The 19,428-nt window shown below is 33.5% G+C and overlaps 1 protein-coding gene across 2 annotated transcripts in view; it reads left to right on the plus strand.

Annotated features, from left to right (window-relative positions):
- The window catches only part of TRPM7 (transient receptor potential cation channel subfamily M member 7), a 164,718-nt gene that overhangs the window by 121,275 nt on the left and 24,015 nt on the right, over positions 1–19,428 (plus strand). Inside the window, exons 21-28 of one of the 2 annotated variants that reach the window (XM_074234686.1) lie at positions 2,690–2,959; positions 6,403–6,577; positions 9,720–9,852; positions 12,283–12,467; positions 13,216–13,348; positions 15,365–16,086; positions 16,612–16,691; positions 18,813–18,875. In XM_074234686.1, the coding sequence (XP_074090787.1) occupies positions 2,690–2,959; positions 6,403–6,577; positions 9,720–9,852; positions 12,283–12,467; positions 13,216–13,348; positions 15,365–16,086; positions 16,612–16,691; positions 18,813–18,875 (1,761 nt within the window). Of the gene's footprint in view, positions 1–2,689; positions 2,960–6,402; positions 6,578–9,719; positions 9,853–12,282; positions 12,468–13,215; positions 13,349–15,364; positions 16,087–16,611; positions 16,692–18,794; positions 18,876–19,428 lie in introns of those variants that run through there. The other variant, XM_074234687.1, reaches the window with a different exon arrangement.

Below are 19,428 nucleotides of genomic sequence, written 5' to 3' on the forward strand. Positions count from 1 at the left end.
GTTTATTGACTGTTGAACTCATCTAAGTTGACAAGTTCCCTGTAAATCCACCAACATTGGTTGCTTTTGACAACAACCCTTTTTCCCCATTGTTCCTGGTTTTATTTGTGCCTTTAGAATTCATTTGTTGGAGATTTTCCTTCTTCCTGAGTTAATTTCCCTTCTAACGTTTCATTCCATTCTGCAGCATTTATTCTTTATCTCAATTAAAATCTATTTTCTGAACAAAAATAATAGAAAAAATTAAATTGAAACAAACCTAAGTCTTCACTTTTAAATGCAAATGAATTAGACAACGCTAAAAAACAAAATAACATTTGGATAAGAAATCTACAAGAAGAAACAGTCTAAAATTTTTTTAAAACTTTACAAAATGAAAATAGAAGCAGGAATAAAGTGTCTTATGACATAAATATAAGAGTTAAGTAATGATATTAATGTAAAGCAAAAATCCACATTGTCAGGAAAGGGAAAATATATTATGAAGCAATTATTCTTTAGGTAATGAATCAGTATAGTACTAAATTTATATTCACTGACTGGCATTGCATCTGAACCTGTAAAGGAAAAGTTGATTGTAAAAAATATATAAAATAATAAAACACTTAAAGAAAACTATCATGTTCCTATTTCTGAACTTGACAGAATCAAGTAGAAAGAGAAACAAAAACAAAGATTTCTACGTGTCAGCAAAACATTGGATAATTTAAACCTGAAAGAATATCTTTTAAATGAGAATATTAAAGAATACACATTTTTCAGCCACATGGTACCTTTATAAAAATAGACACAAAGAAATTCTAAATAAAACAAATGGTAAGCATCCTTACAATATGAAATGGAACAAAGTAGTAACAGGGAACATAATTAACATCTTTAAATTTGAGTGTAATTAAGAACAATTTATAAAAAAAATTATTCACAGGATAATAATGAAGCTATATGCCAAAATTTCTGAAATGTAATTAAAGCAATCCTCAGGGGAAATCATATCTCTGAGAACATGCATTAAGATAATGGGGGGGTAGCTAGGTGGCACAGTAGTTAGAGCACTGGCCCTAGAATAAGGAGGACCTGAGTTCAAATGTGGCCTCAGACACTTAATATTTACTTGATTGTGTGTCCTTGGACAAGTCAGTTAACCCCATTGCCTTGCAAAAACAAACAAACAAAAGATAATAGAAAAAAATGTATGAATTAAATATACAATTCAACAATTAGAAAATAAAAATAAACCCAAAATTAAACCGAAATAAATTGGAAGACAAAATATGAATAGATCATAGGTCACCTTAACTAAAATCTGATTCTTTGTAAAGCTTAATAAATTGAAAAACTCAAAAGGATAGGTTGAAAATCAGAACACTAAAATAAAAAATAAACATGATTAAATCTTCACCCTCAAAATTACTGATCATAGCAAAATATGATTGACTTTTGTCTTTTTTTAATCTCATGGTTCCCATCATTTTGATTTAATAACATCTTCCTTTTTTTTTTTTTTGGGGCAAGTAGTAAGTCCTGAATAGCTATTTCCCACATTCATTCCTTGGGTTTTTTGAAGAATGAAATTATCATTGAAAGAAGAAAAAATTCTTATTTGTATCATGATACACCTAGGAATATCCTTTTATAATTTAGGGTTTGTTTTTTTTGCAAGACAATGGGATTAAGTGACTTGTCCAAGGCCACACATTTAGGTAATTATTAAGTGTTTGAGGCTGGATTTGAATTCAGGTACTCCTGACTCCAGGGCTGCTACTCTATCTACTGCGCCACCTAGTCACCCCTGGAATATCCTTTTGAGGAGATTGAAAAGTTATTCTGTGGAGAATGGGGGTACAGTAAGGCCCCAGTTGTAATTATGTAATTACTTTGTAGTGAGCCCTCTCAGTGTTTAGATCCATTCAGCAGCATATGCATAAGAATAAAGGGAAAGGATTGTGGAAGCAAATTGAGATTAGAAGTAGAGTAGATTAGAATTTGGGAAATAATATCAATGTTAATATACATAATTTTCTGCTTTTGCTCACTGAAGTTCATACCAATCTTAAGTTTCTTATTCTTGACCTGACAAAAAAAATTACTAAAAGTATTTATTTACTTTGGAGTTTTCCCCCCTCTTTCTTTGCTCTCTATGGGATATAAGCCTAGTAGTGGTATCACTGATTTGGTTACCTATGATCATAGTCCTAAATTGCTTTCCAGTGTCTAATCTAATTCACAACTCCATTAATGTGTTAATGTCCCTCTCTTCAAACATTAAACATTCGTCTTTTCCCTTTTTTTTGTCATCCTTGTCAAATCTGTTAGATGTAAAATGGAACTGCAGAGTTGCTTTAATTTGCATTTTTCTAATTATTAGTGATTTGGAGTATTTTAAATATGATTGTTGATAACTAGTCATACTGCTTTTTGTCCTTGTCTCTCTCAGTCTGACCCCCTTTCTAATCAGTGGCCAAGCTATATTGGTTCTACCTTCCTAATATCTCTCACAGCTGATTTCCCCCCACCCACCCCCAAAAGAATGAAAACTCTTCAAGGGTTGAATTGTTTCTGTGATAATGATTTTTTTTATTCTCAGTATTAATACATATTTATATAACATTGGATTGGTTTATTTTATTAAATAAGATAAGCCTATTGTGGGGGAATTTAATGTTTAACTTGATTTTTTTTTTAAATACAGATTTTTATGTCTGAAGCTGGGAAAATAAGCCAGAAAATTAAGGTGTGGTTCAGTGACTACTTCAACATCAGTGATACAATCGCCATTGTAACTTTTTTCATTGGATTCGGACTAAGATTTGGAGCAAAATGGACATTTGGAAATGATAAAATATTTGTTGCTGGAAGACTGATTTACTGTCTTAATATTATCTTTTGGTATGTCCGGTTGCTGGACTTTTTAGCTGTAAATCAACAGGCAGGACCTTATGTAATGATGATTGGCAAAATGGTAAGTTTATATAAATTGAAATATCATTAATATGCATATGTCCATAAATTTTTTTCTTAATAAAACTGAAAATATTTCTCTTTAATGTCTTATTTGCCTTAGGAAGCAAAAAAAAAACTCAAAAGGATAGATTGAAAATCAACACTAAGCCTAAAGTCAGAAATACTTATTTTTTCTTGAATTCAGATCTGGTCTCAGACATTATATGACCCTGGACAATTCACTTAATCCTATTTGAACTGAACTTTCAAAGAAACAAGGGATTCTTTAAAGGCACCAGTGAGGAAGAAGGGAATTTCAGACAGAACTAAGAAAGAGACTATACAAAAGTACAGATCTAGCCAGGATAGGGAATACTGATTGTAAGAACCATAAGAAAGGCCTAACAGCAATTCTCCAATTTTATAATCGATAAATAACCCCACCCCACCCCCACCCCCAGGGAACAAATTTTCTTGAGACCAATAACATATAACTGTGCCTTTTTACATATATGTGCTTTCATATTAATTTAATTTAGCTTTTTATCCTGCCTTTCTAAATTTTCTCTTTCTAATTAAATTTAAAACTTAAGAGTCGGGGCATCTAGGTGGTGCAGTGGATACAGCACCTACCTTGGAGTCAGGAGTACCTGAGTTCAAATCCGGCCTCAGACACTTAATAATTACCTAGCTGTTGTGGCCTTGGGCAAGCCACTTAACCCATTGCCTTGCATAAAAAAACTAAAAAAAAAACTTAAGAGTCAGGGATGTTTTCATCCTTGTTCAAGTGGAGATTGTGTAACTTTATCAGAAGACAGTGAAAGAGTTTATTTTGCTTTCTTTTTTTTTTTTGTCAGTGAAAAGGAAATTGGAAAAGTGGAAGGGAAATTGAAACCCAACATATATAAGGAAAGATAGTAAGAGAGAACCTAGATTTTTATTTTTTTTAGTTTAATTTTTTGCAAGGCAAAATGGGATTAAGTGGCTTGCCCAGGGCCACACAGCTAGGTAATTTATTAAGTGTCTGAGGCCGGATTTGAACTCAGGTACTTCTGACTCCAAGGTCGGTGCTCTATCCACTGTGCCACCTAGCCACCCCACCACCACCCCCCCGAACCTAGATTTCTTAAATAAATTCAACTCTCCAAGCTCACACAGTTGTGATCTTTTGGAAATTGCCTTGAGTAATCTGAAATGTTGTGGAGAAATTTGTGGAGAATGGGTGCTAGAACCTAGCAAAGAATATCCTGTTTTTCAGAATTATATTTTTAAAATTTTATTATAGATGTCATTTAGTTTTCATCATCTTCATTTCCTGCCCTCCCTGCCCTACCCAGAGAGCAACCCTTTACAATAATAAAGGAGAAAAATGGAGAAAAAAGCAATTAAGCAAAACTAACCAAAGCATCAATCAAGTATATATTTGTACCCTACTTCTGCTATCTACTCTTCAAGACCAAGTATATTTACAGAGCATTCAGCTAGTTTTATTATTGTTCTTTCCATTTATTTTCTTGTAGTTATTGTCTATATTTTGGTTTTCATTCTTTACTTTTTTCATTTATATCAGTTATAAATCTTCCCATGCCTTCTTGTATTCTTCATACTTCAACATTTCAGTATGGAAGCACTTGAACTCAATAACCTAATTTGAAAATGGCTAAATTTAGGGTACAAAATGATTTATACCAAAATGATAGGTCATATACCACAATAATCTTATGAATTCTTGACCTGAATATTTTAAAAATTACTCTAAAAATGAGAAATCAGAAAAAGAAAAAAAATCAAATCAGGTAGCATTCACAATTTCATATATATATATATATACATATATAATAAGTCAGTGTAGAGATAAGCACAAAGCATAAAATAGTTAATTTTTATTACATTGTGTTGAAAAGATTTTGTGCTAGTAAAACCAATACAGTCAAAATAAGAAAAGTAATTGGGGGAAAAAGCATATTGCAGATAAAGATTTGATGTGCAGGATAATAAATATACATTAAACTTACAACCATATGCCATTAAATAAGTGAACAAAGAAGGTATGGCTCTTAAAAGATATACAGACATTAAAAAGATATACAGACATTAACAACCATTTCAAAGATTATTCATTGATACTAATAGTACAAATCTAAATCAAAACAATTGAAGGTTCTCACACCCAACAAATTGTCAGTAATTATGAATAGTCAATATTGACAGAGTTGTAAGAAGACCATTGGAATAATAATCTGCTTTCTATATAGTTTTAAACTGATTTGGTCATTCAGGAATATCAAATTATGCTAAGAAAGTGAATAAAATATGCATAGCCTTTGTGTTCTTGCATTATGAGTCACTTTAGTATATTTGACCAGTTTGAAAAAGGGCAACCAAGATGAGAGAGGGCTTGACATCACTTAATATGAGCCTGGGGCCATTAAAAAGAAAGTTTGAAGAAGATCCCAAAGTACAAAAACCATCTTCTACTCCAAATATTTTTTTAATTTAAAAAAAATTTATAAGGCAGTTAAGTGACTTGCCCAAGGTCACACAGCTAGGTAGTTATTAAATGTCTGGGGCTGGATTTAAATTCAGGTCTTCCTGACTCCAGGGCCAGTGCTCTATCCACTGCACCACCTAGCTTCCCCCTCTACTCCAAATATTAGAGGAGTTATGTGAAAAGATGATTAGGTTTATTTTGTTTGACCCTAGATAGCTAAACTAGTGAGTGAGAATTACAAGGAAATAAATTTCTACATTACAAAAAGAAGAACTTTTAATATAGAGGGCTGGCCAAAAATGGATTGAGGAGTTTTGATTTACCATGAGTTAAAAAGCAAACAATAATCATGTTATGTTTTTATAAATAAAATGTCACTCCTTTGATCAAATGCCTTTCGTAGGTTATCATCACTTAAGAAAAATAAATACTTATCCTTTGATTTAAGACCTTCCATGGTCTGCCTTCACCTATTCTACATTATATTCAAACAAATTGGTCTACTAAATATTCTCTGTAATCTTTAAAAAATGTACTTGGGGGGCGGCTAGGTGGCGTAGTGGATAGAGCACCGGCCTTAGAGTCAGGAGTACCTGGGTTCAAATCCGGTCTCAGACACTTAATAATTACCTAGCTGTGTGGCCTTGGGCAAGCCATTTAACCCCATTTGCCTTGCAAAAACCTTTAAAAAAAATGTACTTGGACTATGACAGCCCTCCTGAAATCCTTCTCTTTACTCCTATCCGAAAGCTACCCTTTATTTTGTGAAACCTCTGATCATATTGTTTTCTTGAGAATTTCTTTAATACTTACTGATCATACCATTTTTGCCATGATACCACCATGCCATTTTTCCATTGTAACTAATTTTGTTAATTATCTCTGTATATGTAAATATAACTAAAGTTTCAGCCTCTTATAATGTAAAAAAAGGCCTTGAAAACTTTTTTACTATTACCATTTTTTAACAGGTGGCCAACATGTTTTACATCGTTGTAATTATGGCACTTGTACTGCTCAGTTTTGGTGTTCCCAGACAGGCAATACTTTATCCTCATGAACCACCATCTTGGAGGCTTGCTAAAGATGTGGTTTTTAATCCATACTGGATGATTTTTGGTGAAGTTTATGCATATGAAATTGATGGTAAGATTTTATGTTTTAAAATTCATTTATGTGCTACCTAATATTAATATAGAATTTTTTAAACTTATCAACTCATGGGTTCAAGGGGTATTTTTGTGGAATCATATTTGTCTAAAAATTAGACATCTGGCTGTCTCAGCTCTAGAGAATTCATGATTGTGAACCAAGAAATAAATTTAGATGACTCAACATGGCACAGAACTACAATTCTATGAATTTTATATGTAGGTGAGGACTTGTATCCCTTATTTACAGCCTATTTAATTAACATACAATTCTAACATACTAGGCATCAGGTCCTAACCTACACTGAAATGAGCAAAAACCAAAAATATAAATGACAATCGGGCAGAAACATACATGGCAGCTAACAATTTACCCCCAAAATAACCTAACAAATTAGTTACTATGATAATGTTTATGAGTCATCAAGAAATCAAAAACTTTAGGTATCATTTGCAACTTCTTTTTAAAAGATTCCTTACTTCTGGAAATTTTAAAGAGTTCGGGCACTCAGAGAAAGAGTCAGTTTTAGTTGTTAGTTATAACTTTTGTTTCATTGGCATTAAACTTCAAGACACCAGATCACTACTATGCCACAATGTAACATCAGATTATCTCTGGTATGGGTGTTCCTTGACTGTGGTATTAATGTATCTAATTTTTAATAAGCTGAAATAAAACCCCAGAATAATTTTTTCCCTCAGCATGCTCAAATTTAATGTATGGTTCCTTTCTCTTTTTTTGCTTCTTTACTCTTGAAAGGTGATTCAAAGGTGATTGAGCTAATTGCATTCATATACAGATTATCCACTTTGACTACCTCCTAGCCAATCTCAATGTATTAAATTGAAACTACTTTCTCAATGGCCTCTCCATTCTTGGTTTACATGATCTTTATTCATTTTTTATTTATCACTCTCTTCCAATGTGTGATAGTTTTAGAGATCTGTATATTTTTGTTTGCATGTCTCCCCTATTAAGCTCATTGAGGCCAGGGACTATCTTTAGTTTTGTTTTTTGTATCTCCAGTACCTGCCATATAGTAGGTGTTTAATAAATATTGATTGGATTGATTGATTGATTAAAGGAACAAAATGGGATAGAAGAATTATAAGGGATTATATATTTTTTATCAGAATTCTAAGACTAGGGGGCAGCTTAGGTGGTACAGTGGATAGAGCACCAGCCTGGAGTCAGGAGGATCCGAGTTCAAATCCAGCTTCAGACACTTAATAATCACTTAGCTGTGTAATCTTGGGCAAATCACTTGACTCCATTGCCTAGAAAAATAAAAAAAAAACTAAGACTATTCATTTCTTAATAATGACACAGTCACTCATACATAAAAATAAATATTAAATCCTAATATCTAGTTATTTATATCTGTCCCTATTTTGTAGGAAATTTGGGGGTTTTTCCTTATAGCCTCTTTAGGAGAAATTGGAGCTATCTTCTTCTGGTTCTACATTCACTGGTGTTATAGCATCAAACACCAAGGAACTTAAGCCAATAGTTGCTATATACTTGCTTCTTTTTTCCCATGTAACTCTAGATCTTTGCCAGGAGGTTTCTCATGGACTGCCTCTGTATACCTTTATCAGCTCCCATAGTTTTAACAATCTATGTTAAATGACTCCTTTTATATACTGATTTAGTCTCTTCTCTAGACTTCAGTCCCTTATTTCCAATTGCCTCCTAAACATTTCGAATTAGATATCTCATAGACATCCTCAAATTGAACATATCTACAACTGAATTCAGTCTGTCTCCCAAAGTCTTCACTCTTTCAAACAACTGTATTTCTGTCAAAGGCACCACCATTCTCTCACTCTCCTAGATTTGAAACTTTGACCTTATCCTAGACTCTTCCCTCTCCCCCATCACACATATCTAGTCATTTGCCAAACCTTACTCATTCTTCCTCCACCATAAATTTTGCATCTGACGTTTCTCACCTGAGTTCAGCCTCTGTTCTTTCACCTAGATTATTATACCTTTACCCCCACCTCTAGTCTGTCACAGCTTTATTCTGTCTTACATACTGCAACCAAAGTAATTTTCCTCATGTACCTACCTCATCATGTCACCACCCACTTTCTATTGCCTCTGATCAAACATAAACTCCTCAGTTTAGCGCTTTTTTTTGAAGCCTATCACAACCTGGCCCCATTTTTCCAGCCTCCACATTCTGTAATCCTGCCAAACTGACTTTCTCCCTGATCCTTACTCATAATATTACATCTCCCATCTCCTTGCCTTTACACTGACCAACCCCCATATCTGAAATTATATTCCCTGTTACCTTTGCCTCATAGATTCCTCTTTTTCCCTTAGGACATAGTTCATGCACTGTCTTCTGAATGAAACCTTTCCTGATCTCCCAAAATGTTGGTGCCTTCCCTCCAAATTACCTTGTATGTAACTACTTTGTGTATATTTGTACTTGTTCACTTTGTATTTATGTTGTCTCTATTTATGCTGTGTCTACCCCCATCAAAATGTAAGCAAGTAATTTTCATTCTTTGTATTTGTATCTTCGGTGTCTCTCATAGTCCCTCGTTCAGTGGCACTTAATAAGTTTTTGTTGATTGATTGATTCACAGGATTTAACCTATATATTGGGAGGAAACTCATCCCTGCCCTGAAATGGGAGAATAATATCAATACATGTTATGCACAAGGAAGATTAAAAACATTATATTCATGTCCTCATTCATGCATATACACATAAAAATGCTTTTCCTCCCTACTTCTACCCCTCTTCCACATTCTGTATATAAAGTCTCAGGGAAAGAACATTTAAGGTTGCAAGCTCATCTAATATCCCTTTCTTTTAGACTCATACAAATCTAAAAGATAAAGAGCTTTATTAAATATAGCTCCTTTAAAGATATTCAGAATTAGGGGCGGCTAGGTGGCACAGTGGATAAAGCACCGGCCCTGGAGTCAGGAGTACCTGGGTTCAAATCCAGTCTCAAACACTTAATAATTACCTAGCTGTGTGGCTCTGGGCAAGCCACTTAACCCCATTTGCCTTGCAAAAACCTAAAAAAAAAAAAAAAAATCAGAATTGTTTTCAACAAATCTTTGTAAACTGCTGAATATTACATATGTATAAGAATAACTTTTTTCTTCACAGTTTGTGCAAATAATACAGAAGGAAATGTAAGAAGTCTCTGTGGTCCTGGAACATGGTTGACCCCATTTCTTCAAGCAGTCTACCTCTTTGTACAGTACATAATTATGGTTAATCTTCTTATTGCATTTTTCAAGTAAGTACCTTATTTTGAAATGATTAATTAGAAAGGTATTTTTATTTAAATTAAATTTATAGAACTGTACTATTCTTCATTAAGCTTAAGTAATATATTTAGTCACTCTTTCCCAAGCTTTTTAAAATATAAGTAATCCTGCCATTTCTAAACTACCCTTTAAATTGGTCACTCCCACTCATTTATATAAATGACTTAATCTTAATTTTTTTCAACTTAGTTTTATTTCTTCGAGATCCTAACAAACAAAAAGATCCCTCAGTTAATTAGAAAAGGGAACATAAGTATTAAGCAGTTCAAGTAACAAGATTTGAAATAATTGGAGGAGGACTGGAGGACTAACAAAGCAGTTCATTAGAGCAATATTTTTTGAATGCATGAGCTATACCAGATTCTATATTTATATAAGGATAAAAATGAATGAATTCTGGCCATCAGTGACTTTCCTAACATTCTTCTGAGTATTGAGAGTAGAATTACAATATATGTACACAAATAAGTACATGCCAAGTAATTTTTATGTGTAGGAGGTTTCACAACTGGGGAATTTAGTTGGGGGTTGATGGGGAGTAGATAAATATGGTAAGACCTTTCATAGGAGGTTCCTGAGCATAGCCTGGAACAAATCTAGCTCTTCTAAGAGGAAGAACATGACAGAAAAGAAGTGACAACTTATTCAACAATCTGAAATAAGAAGATGGAATGGCTGCTATCTCTGCAGAATCTGCAAATGGCCAGTGTATCTGAACCTTCAGTGCTGGGCAGCAATTGTATTTCATCATCAAAGCAATAGGGTACCTCTCTAGCTTCTTGAACAGAGGGGCATCGTGATCAGAACTATGCCTTTTTAGAAAGACTTCTTTTTAGAAAGGTTTTTTGGATAATGGATTAGAGATAGAGACTGGAAGAATATCAAGAACCTGTTTCTTGTCTTGGCTATGTTACTGTAAACATGTGCATATCATTTTCTCTCAGAACTTCACTTTCATCAGTAGAATGAGAGTAAAATAAGACTAATTCTAGAATCCTTTATCACTCTAGTATTGTATAATTATGCTTACAGAATTAAATAGAATGATAAAATCTTATATGTAAATTTATGTATTCTCACACTAAAAAATTGACTCTGTTTATAGATTATACTCTGGTACTTTGATTTTAGTTGTGTCTAACTCTTCATGACCCTATTTGGGATTTTCTTGGCAAAGCTTTTGGACATGTTTTGCCATTTCCTTCTCTAGTTTGTTTATCAAAAATTTCACATGAAAGAAAATGATAGAAAGTTCTGTTGTGGTCAGAGTTGTCCCATAATGAGTTTTGCCTTGAGTTACTCAACTCCTAGGATTAGTTCTTACTAACCTTCTTGTCTCTATCTATTAATGAGCTATACTAACTGGTTCTAGCTACACACAGAGAATTCCTTTGGAAAAACACCACATGAATTTCTATCCTGTAGGGGGGATGAATGACCATTGATTTGAAATTCAAAGGGAATTTAGAGGTCATCTAATGACTGAAGCCAAGGGAAGCTAAGTGACTTGGCCAAGATGAAATAGGTAGTGAATAATGACACAATGAGGATTTAAACCTTAGGTCTCTTGCCTCCAAAATCTAGTACTCTTTTTCAGTAGATTGCACTGTCTAGGGCGGCCAGGTGGCACTGTGGATAAAGCACCAGCCCTGGAGTCAGGAGGACCTGAGTTCAAATCCAGCCTCAGACACTTAATAATTACCTAGCTGTGTGGCCTTGGGCAAGCCACTTAACCCCATTTGCCTTGCAAAAAGCCTAAAAAAAAAATTGCACTGTCTACAGTTACCATTATGAGTAGTTGGTAGCAATAGATCTGGACTAGAAATCAGAAAACTTGAATTTTCTTACTGACCTTTTACATAAATTTGTCATATGACCACTAGTGTCTGATTTCAAGTTCAAGATGTCACACTTAGCAGAGTAATAATGTATACTTCTGTTTACTCTTTTAAAAATGTATTTTATTTTTGTAAGGCAGTGGGGTTATTAAGTGACTTGCCCCGAAGGCCACACAACTAGGTAATTATTAAGTGTCTGAGGCCTGGATTTGAACTCAGGTCCTCCTGACTCCAGGCCAGTTCTCTATCCATTGCATCATTTAGCTGCCCCCACAAACCTTTTAATTATTTTAAAGGAAAAGATCTGTGATAAATTTCAAGATATATGAAGATTCAACTCTAAGTTATTAATATCTGTAAAAATGCAAATAAATTTAACACCAATTAATTTGTAAATTGCATCATTTATTAGTGTATGTATCTATTAGCAAGTACTTTCTTTGAGATTTATGGCCTTAGCTTAGGACTCTATGATAATATAGCTTTTCTTAATTAGTGTTAACATTTTTTTAAAAGAATTTGGTCAACTAAAGTTTGTTTTTATTCCTTTGTGTCCTATAGCAATGTATATTTTCAAGTAAAAGCAATTTCAAATACTGTATGGAAGTACCAGCGTTATCATTTCATTATGGCTTATCATGAAAAGCCAGTTCTGCCTCCACCACTTATCATCCTTAGCCATGTGGCCTCCATGTGTTGTTGTATATGTAAAACAAGGAAAAAAGACAAAACTTCAAATGGACCAAGTAAGAAGGAAGATTCTTAAGGAAAAAGCTTTTCATTTCATATTTTATTATGTTACAGCTTAGAAATTTTGTGATTTTTTATGATATAACATTAAATTAATATTTTGATGTATTATTAGCCTAAACACAGTCATATCTCATAAGACATATAAGTAGTACTTAGTAAACTTTATATTGTTGTAATTGTTAAGTATTTTTCCTTTTTTTTATATATCATTGACCCAGTGATTTTACTTGTACCAAACTAAGGCTTCTTCATTATTATTTTTATTGTTATGTTCAATTTTAGTTTATTCACTTAAAGGTAAGACTAGCAATAGTCAGCCAGATGTCTTCAAGATAAAATATAAATCCCTGTGTTATAGTATATGAATGGGGCATTTAAAATAGAGTTGGATGAGTCAGGCTTAAATATAAAGTATTTTTATAGACAACTCAATATATGTAAAATTATATATAATTACATAAATGTATTAAACGTAGTTTTGTACTATATATATATGTATATAGACACACACACACACACACACAGATTAAATTAGCTTAAATTTTGAGAATTTAGACTGTACTAGCTCTCATTTCACCTCCATGTAATCTAATAGCATTCCAAAGTAACCTAGTAAACAATTTTTGAAACATTGTAGTCTTAATGGATTGATTTACTACTCTTAATAGTCTAACCATTTGTTTGTTTATTATCCACAGGTAATTTTGATAGCTTTTCATTTGTTGTTTTGTTGTTTCTTAGAACTTTTCTTAACAGAAGAAGATCAAAAGAAACTGCATGATTTTGAAGAACAATGTGTTGAGATGTATTTTAATGAAAAGGATGATAAATTCCATTCTGGAAGTGAAGAGAGAATTCGTGTCACTTTTGAAAGGTTAAGAGGCTCTTCGGTTAAATTTAGTTGTTTTTAAAATCATACCTGTTTTACATAGAATATTTCTAAATATGCTGGGAACATGGCTCTTTGCATTTTTTTTTTTAAGAACTTATGGTTGGTGGCATTGTGATAGATAAAGAACTCAACTCTGAGTCAGGAAAATCTGGAAACTAGTCTTCCCTCCATATACTGACTGTATAACCCTAGGCAAGTCTAAGATAAATTGTAGAAATGGTTACACATTTGTATTGGTAGAGAAAATTACTTACTAGGTGTTTCTAGCAAAATTGCAAAAACAAAAGAACCCAAACCTAGTTTATTTTAATTATTTTTTTTTGGTGGGAATTCAAAACTACTCTTTTTAGAAGATCATTTTTCTTTCTTTCTACTTCCTTTGTCATCTGTTGAGATGTTCATTATGTTTGCCAGGTAGTAGTCGTGCTATGCTTAATGTTTGCAGTCATGTACAAAAAGTTCAATTTTACAGGTTTTTTTTTAAGTGGGAAAGGTGATATATTTAATTTCTTGATTGTTCTTTTGATAAGATTAACACTAATCAACATGCATTTGTTAAATGCTTGCAATATGCTAAACACCCATGTTCTTAGTACTCAAAATACAAAGAAAAGCAATAGTAGTTCTTGACTTCAAGGACTTTACATTCTAAGGGAGAGAAAACATGAAAATATAGGTACATAAAGAATAGATGCATATAAAGAATTAATGGGGGATGGTTTTCTCATCTTTGGGGATCGTGAAAGGTCTCTTGTAGAAAGTGATATTTGAAAACTGATTCTTGGTAGAAGTCTGGGATCATTAGGAAAGAGAGAGTTTTAGACATGGGGGCAGGTACTACAAAAGCACAGAAACTAGCGATTTTCATATGAAAGGCTATAATTATAACCGTATCCTGAAGAACATAGAAGAAAGTGAAGTGTAGGAAGTCTAGAAAGGTGGGAATGCTCAGTTTCTGAAGATCTTAAATACCAAACATAGTATTTTATCTTGAAGACAAAAGGGATCCACCAGAGCTAATCAAGTAGCAGGATAGCAGGGTCAGACCTATGCTTTAGGAAATCAACCTTCTTGATAATACAGTCTTCCTTTCAGCTCCCTTTCTCTCCATTGCCCTAGCTGCCAGTTATTGTAGACCTTATCATTTCATGTCTGGATAGTTGCTACTTGCTAAAGACTGCTACTTATTCTCTCTGCTTCACCTCTGCCCACTCAGTTGCCAAAGCAATCCTCCGAGGAGCAGATCTGAGCTCAACTCCAGTGTCTCTCTGGCCTTCTCAGTCTAAATAAACTCTTCTGTTTGGATTTTAAAGCCTTCCCTAATCTTTCTAGTATTATTAAACCTTACTCTTGTCCTTGTATTTTACACTCCAGTGATGCTGGTCATCTTGCTTTTGCTTTGTGTACAACATTCAGTCTCCCAATGTCAAGCCCTCTCACTAGCTATCACCCATATTTAGAAGATTCTCCCATTCATTGGGATGCAGCCAGAGCTATAATCCAGGCTCACTCCCAAGTATAACATAGGTAAATTGAGCTATTCCTGACCAAAAATTTCCAGAAATATCAGTGAATCTATACAACAAAGCTGAAGCAGAAAGCAATTCTTTTACATACCCATCTTGAAAATAAAATTTATAGTATAAGCAACAATTCCTCAGAAAATCTTATGTTCTATTTATTTTGTATATAGTTTTTGCATATTATTTTTCCCCTTTAAAGCATTAACTCCTTGAGGGCAAAAACCATATTTTTGCCTTTTCTTCATCCCCCAGCACTTAGTACAACGCCTTCCATCATAGATAATATATTTTTATGTTTACTAAGATTATATAGTGTACATTGTGTGAAGAACCATGTCTGTTATCACATAGTCTCCCCCTAGGCATTATTTTGTTGCCTTTAACTTGATCATATTGACCATTACCATTTGTGGATATTGAAAATAATTTATAAAATTTTTTTTTTAATGTTTAAAATTTTTTTCTGTTTTTCCAGGGTTGAACAGATGTGCATTCAGATCAAAGAAGTTGGAGATCGAGTAAACTACATCAAGCGTTCGTTACACTCTTTAGATTCTCAGATAGGTCATTTACAGGATCTCTCTGCACTTACAGTTGATACATTAAAAACACTCACTGCCCAGAAAGCTTCTGAAGCCAGCAAAGTTCATAATGAAATCACACGTGAATTAAGCATTTCTAAACATTTGGCTCAAAATCTTATTGATGATGGTCCTGTAAGATCTTCTTTATGGAAAAAACAGTGTGTTGGAAATACTATTAGTTCTTCTCTTCCTCAAGGAGGTCTTGAAAATAATAATCCTTTTCTTTGTAACATTTTTATACGAGATGAAAGAGATGCCCAATGTAAAATAATAGGTCAGGACTTAGCTCTAATACCCCGAAGGGAGGAACTGATATCTAAGAGGGAAGGATTCAACTTTACAGAGAATGTTTCCTCTGATGGTGCCTTATTTCCAAGTGCTATTTTTCCTCCAGAACTTCGACATAGAATAACTAGTGCAGAGGCCTCAAAAGTCATTAATAAAAATCAGAAATTAGGTAGCTCATCTAATAGTATACCACATTCCTCATCTCCACCAAATAAAATTTTCGTTAGTACTCCATCTCAGCCAAGTTGCACAAATCAAATGAATAAAGAGCATACTGGCTCTAAATCTGCCGAAGGAGATACTATAGAATTTGGAGCATTTGTAGGTGAGTTGAATTTTTAAAAAATTATATTATGGTATGATACTCTGTAAAAGTTTAATTAAAAAATATGCACATCTCATGTTCAAATTATTGTATATGAAACTGACTTACAGTTTGCACTATTTCTTTTAAGTATATATCCATTTGACCATGTTGGTTTCAGTACTGTCAAATGCCTCTTTTCAAGCTTTCTTGTGTTATTATTTTTTAAAATACTTTATTGCTCTTTTCCTTTTTCTTTATCATTTCTATCACTACCCCTTTTTTCCTCCCATTATCAAATCCTTTTCTAAATTTTTGCTCATTTATTGCAAAGTTGTACCTGTTTCATTGTTCAGTTTTAACAACTTAAAATTCTGATATTCACCCTGACTAGATACTTATCTATTCAGTTACTTGCTAATATTGGAAATTTCTCATTATTACTCAAAAAACAACTTTAAAACCTCTTTAGTACAGAGTAGTGACAGCATTTACAAACCCATAAGAAAATAATTTAAAATATTTTGCATTTGATTTTTACTAAAGGTCATAGAGATAGCATGGAATTACAAAGATTTAAAGAGGCATCATGCAAGATGAAAGAAATATTGACCATAAATATTCTGGTAGGTAAAACTTGTACATTTTGTGTCATTAACTTTCACTATTTAAAATATTTAATTCAAAGTAAAATTTAAAATATATTTTATGAAAATAAGTTGTGATCTCAGCTAAGATTTCTGATTGGTAATGAATTACCCCAGTGTTTGAAACTAACCCTTTGGATCAGTAAGTGTATTTGGGAGCTAGGAGAAATGAATTGGTCATCTTGACCTGCAGCCTCTATCCTTGTCCTTGTCACTGCAGTCAATTTAATTTCATGAACAAGTATATTAGTAAGAAATTGATCTTGTATTATGCTATTTTGTTGTCTGATTTGTAGGAATGGATTTGTTTCAGTGACGTCCTTAAATTGTTACATTCACTTTATCTAGTATGTTCATTCTGATCTTCAAAAATATTTGGGTTCATAGCTATGAATGAAGATTTAATTGTGCTTCTCAGATGTTTGTCATCTTCACAATTTTTTAATTCCATACTGACAAAATTCATTTTCCCAATTTATCTTTCCCCAAAGGATCCCTAGAGTTAGCAGAAAATGTGCAACTATTCATTAGTATTACTTTTACTACTAAGGAGATGTAATAACTGGTCCCATTTTCCCTAAAATTTCTAATAAAACAGGCATTGGTTTCCTGTACTCAGTCTCATTTCAAGATTCATTGGGATAACATTTCCCAAACTTAAGAAATTCCAAATAATCTAGGAAAGGAACAAGAATTGGGATACAGTAGAAAACATGTGCTGATTTATTCAGTGGAATACTTAAAATTAAAAAAACTATCAATATTGTAATGAGTAATAATTTACATTGGGTCCTCTTTGCTTACTTGAGTGGAAGTCCGAAGAGCAAAATTGATTAGATCAGAGCTGTCCGAAATGCAGGAGGCATGTGCCCCCTGTAGGGCAATTTTATACAAGTTTTGGGTTTACTAAATGCTTTTAGTAAATGAAAAAAAGCTACCATAGAACTCTCACTAAAATAGGCAAATGAAATATATTGTCTGTCGTTTCAATAAAAACTTTTAAAAGTAAAGTTGGACAGATGAATTAAATAGTAATAAGGTCTTTGAGTTCTTAATGTGCAGAAATAATTAATCTGGAAGCAGCTAGGTGGCGCAGTATATAAAGCACCGGCCCTGGAGTCAGGAGTACTTGGGTTCAAATCCAGTCTCAGACACACTAGCTATGTGGCCTTGAGCAAGCCACTTAACCCCATTTGCCTTGCAAAAACCTAAAAAAGACAGAACAAAACAAAAAAAACTGGCAGCTAGGTCATACAGTGGATAGAGCACTGGCCCTCGGTGTCAGGACATCCTGGTTCAAGTCCAGCCTTGGACACTTAACACTTACTAGCAGTGTATTCTTGGCCGTCACTTAACCCTGATTGCCTCACATCCAAGACCATCTTTAGTTGTCCTGATTTGTATCTGGTCACTTGAAGCCAGATGGCTCTGGAGGAGAAAGTGAGATTTTCGATTTAGCCCAGCCTCACTCAAATCCATTTCATATGCTTTTCATGTTATCGCCTCCCTTATGTCATGGTCTTCAAGAACAAAGGACAAGCAACCCAGCAAAACTGGTTTTAAAAAGAAGTCCAGATAGAATTTTCTCTACTTAGAGAACTAAGGAAGAGATAAATGTTATTTGCCTCTAAGAAATGTTGATAAACCTTTAATAATCAAAAGTTGACTAATTATAAAATTTCTTTGTTCTCCAGGCCTCAAAGGAACATTGTTAATTACTTTTTGAATATAATAGAAAGTAAAAGAAGTCTAATGATGATGAAATAAATAGAAAATTCCATGGGGGGGTTGCTTTTTTTTTAAGATTTTTCGAGGCAATGGGGGTAAGTGGCCCAAGGCCACATGGCTAGGTAATTATTAAATGTCTGAGGTCAGATTTGAACCCAGGTACTCCTGACTCCAAGGCTGGTACTCTCTTCACTTGCGCCATCTAGCCGCCCCGGGGGAGGTTGCATTTTAGTATGTCATGTAATTGATTACTACACTTTAGTGTTTGATAATTGACTTTGTTATACATGGGACTTTGTGTGTAATTATCTATTACATTTTTTTATATCTTTACTTATTTAAAGAAGTTTACAGTTTGCTTACTTCAAATAGGAACAAGGACAGAAGGATATAAAAAAGACCATCCCAGAGGACGTAGAGATCCCTAGATATCAGGTAAAGGTTTTTACAAGTCAAGTTAAAGTTAAATTAAGTGTTTACTATGTATCAAACATCGTGCTAAACATTAAGGATAAAAAGACAAAAAAGCAGATGTTGCTCTCAAAAAGTTGATATTAAAATGGGGGACAACATAAATATATATACACATAAGGATAGGATAAATTGGAGATAATTAACATACAGAAGGCACTAGCATTAAGAGCAATTGGAAAAGGCTTCTAGTAGGTGAAATTTTTATCTGGAACATGAAGGTAACCAGGAAATGATGATAAAGAGGGAAATAATTACAGGCATGGAATATAACCAGTGAAAATATGTAGTCAGGAAATGCAGTGTCTTGTACAAGAAACACTAAGGAGACCAATATAACTCAATAATAGAGTATGTGGAAGTAAATAAGGTCTAAGAAACTGGGAAAATGAGTCATTTGAAAGATGGTCTTCAAAAGACAAACCGGTTTTTTTATATATGAACCTGGAAGCAATAGGTAGCCACTAGAGTTTATTAAATGGGATCAGGGGATGGGGGAGTGTCATTGTCATATCTC

The sequence above is a fragment of the Macrotis lagotis genome, chromosome 4 (genome assembly GCF_037893015.1).
Source record: "Macrotis lagotis isolate mMagLag1 chromosome 4, bilby.v1.9.chrom.fasta, whole genome shotgun sequence".
NCBI classification, from domain to species: Eukaryota; Metazoa; Chordata; class Mammalia; order Peramelemorphia; family Peramelidae; genus Macrotis; species Macrotis lagotis.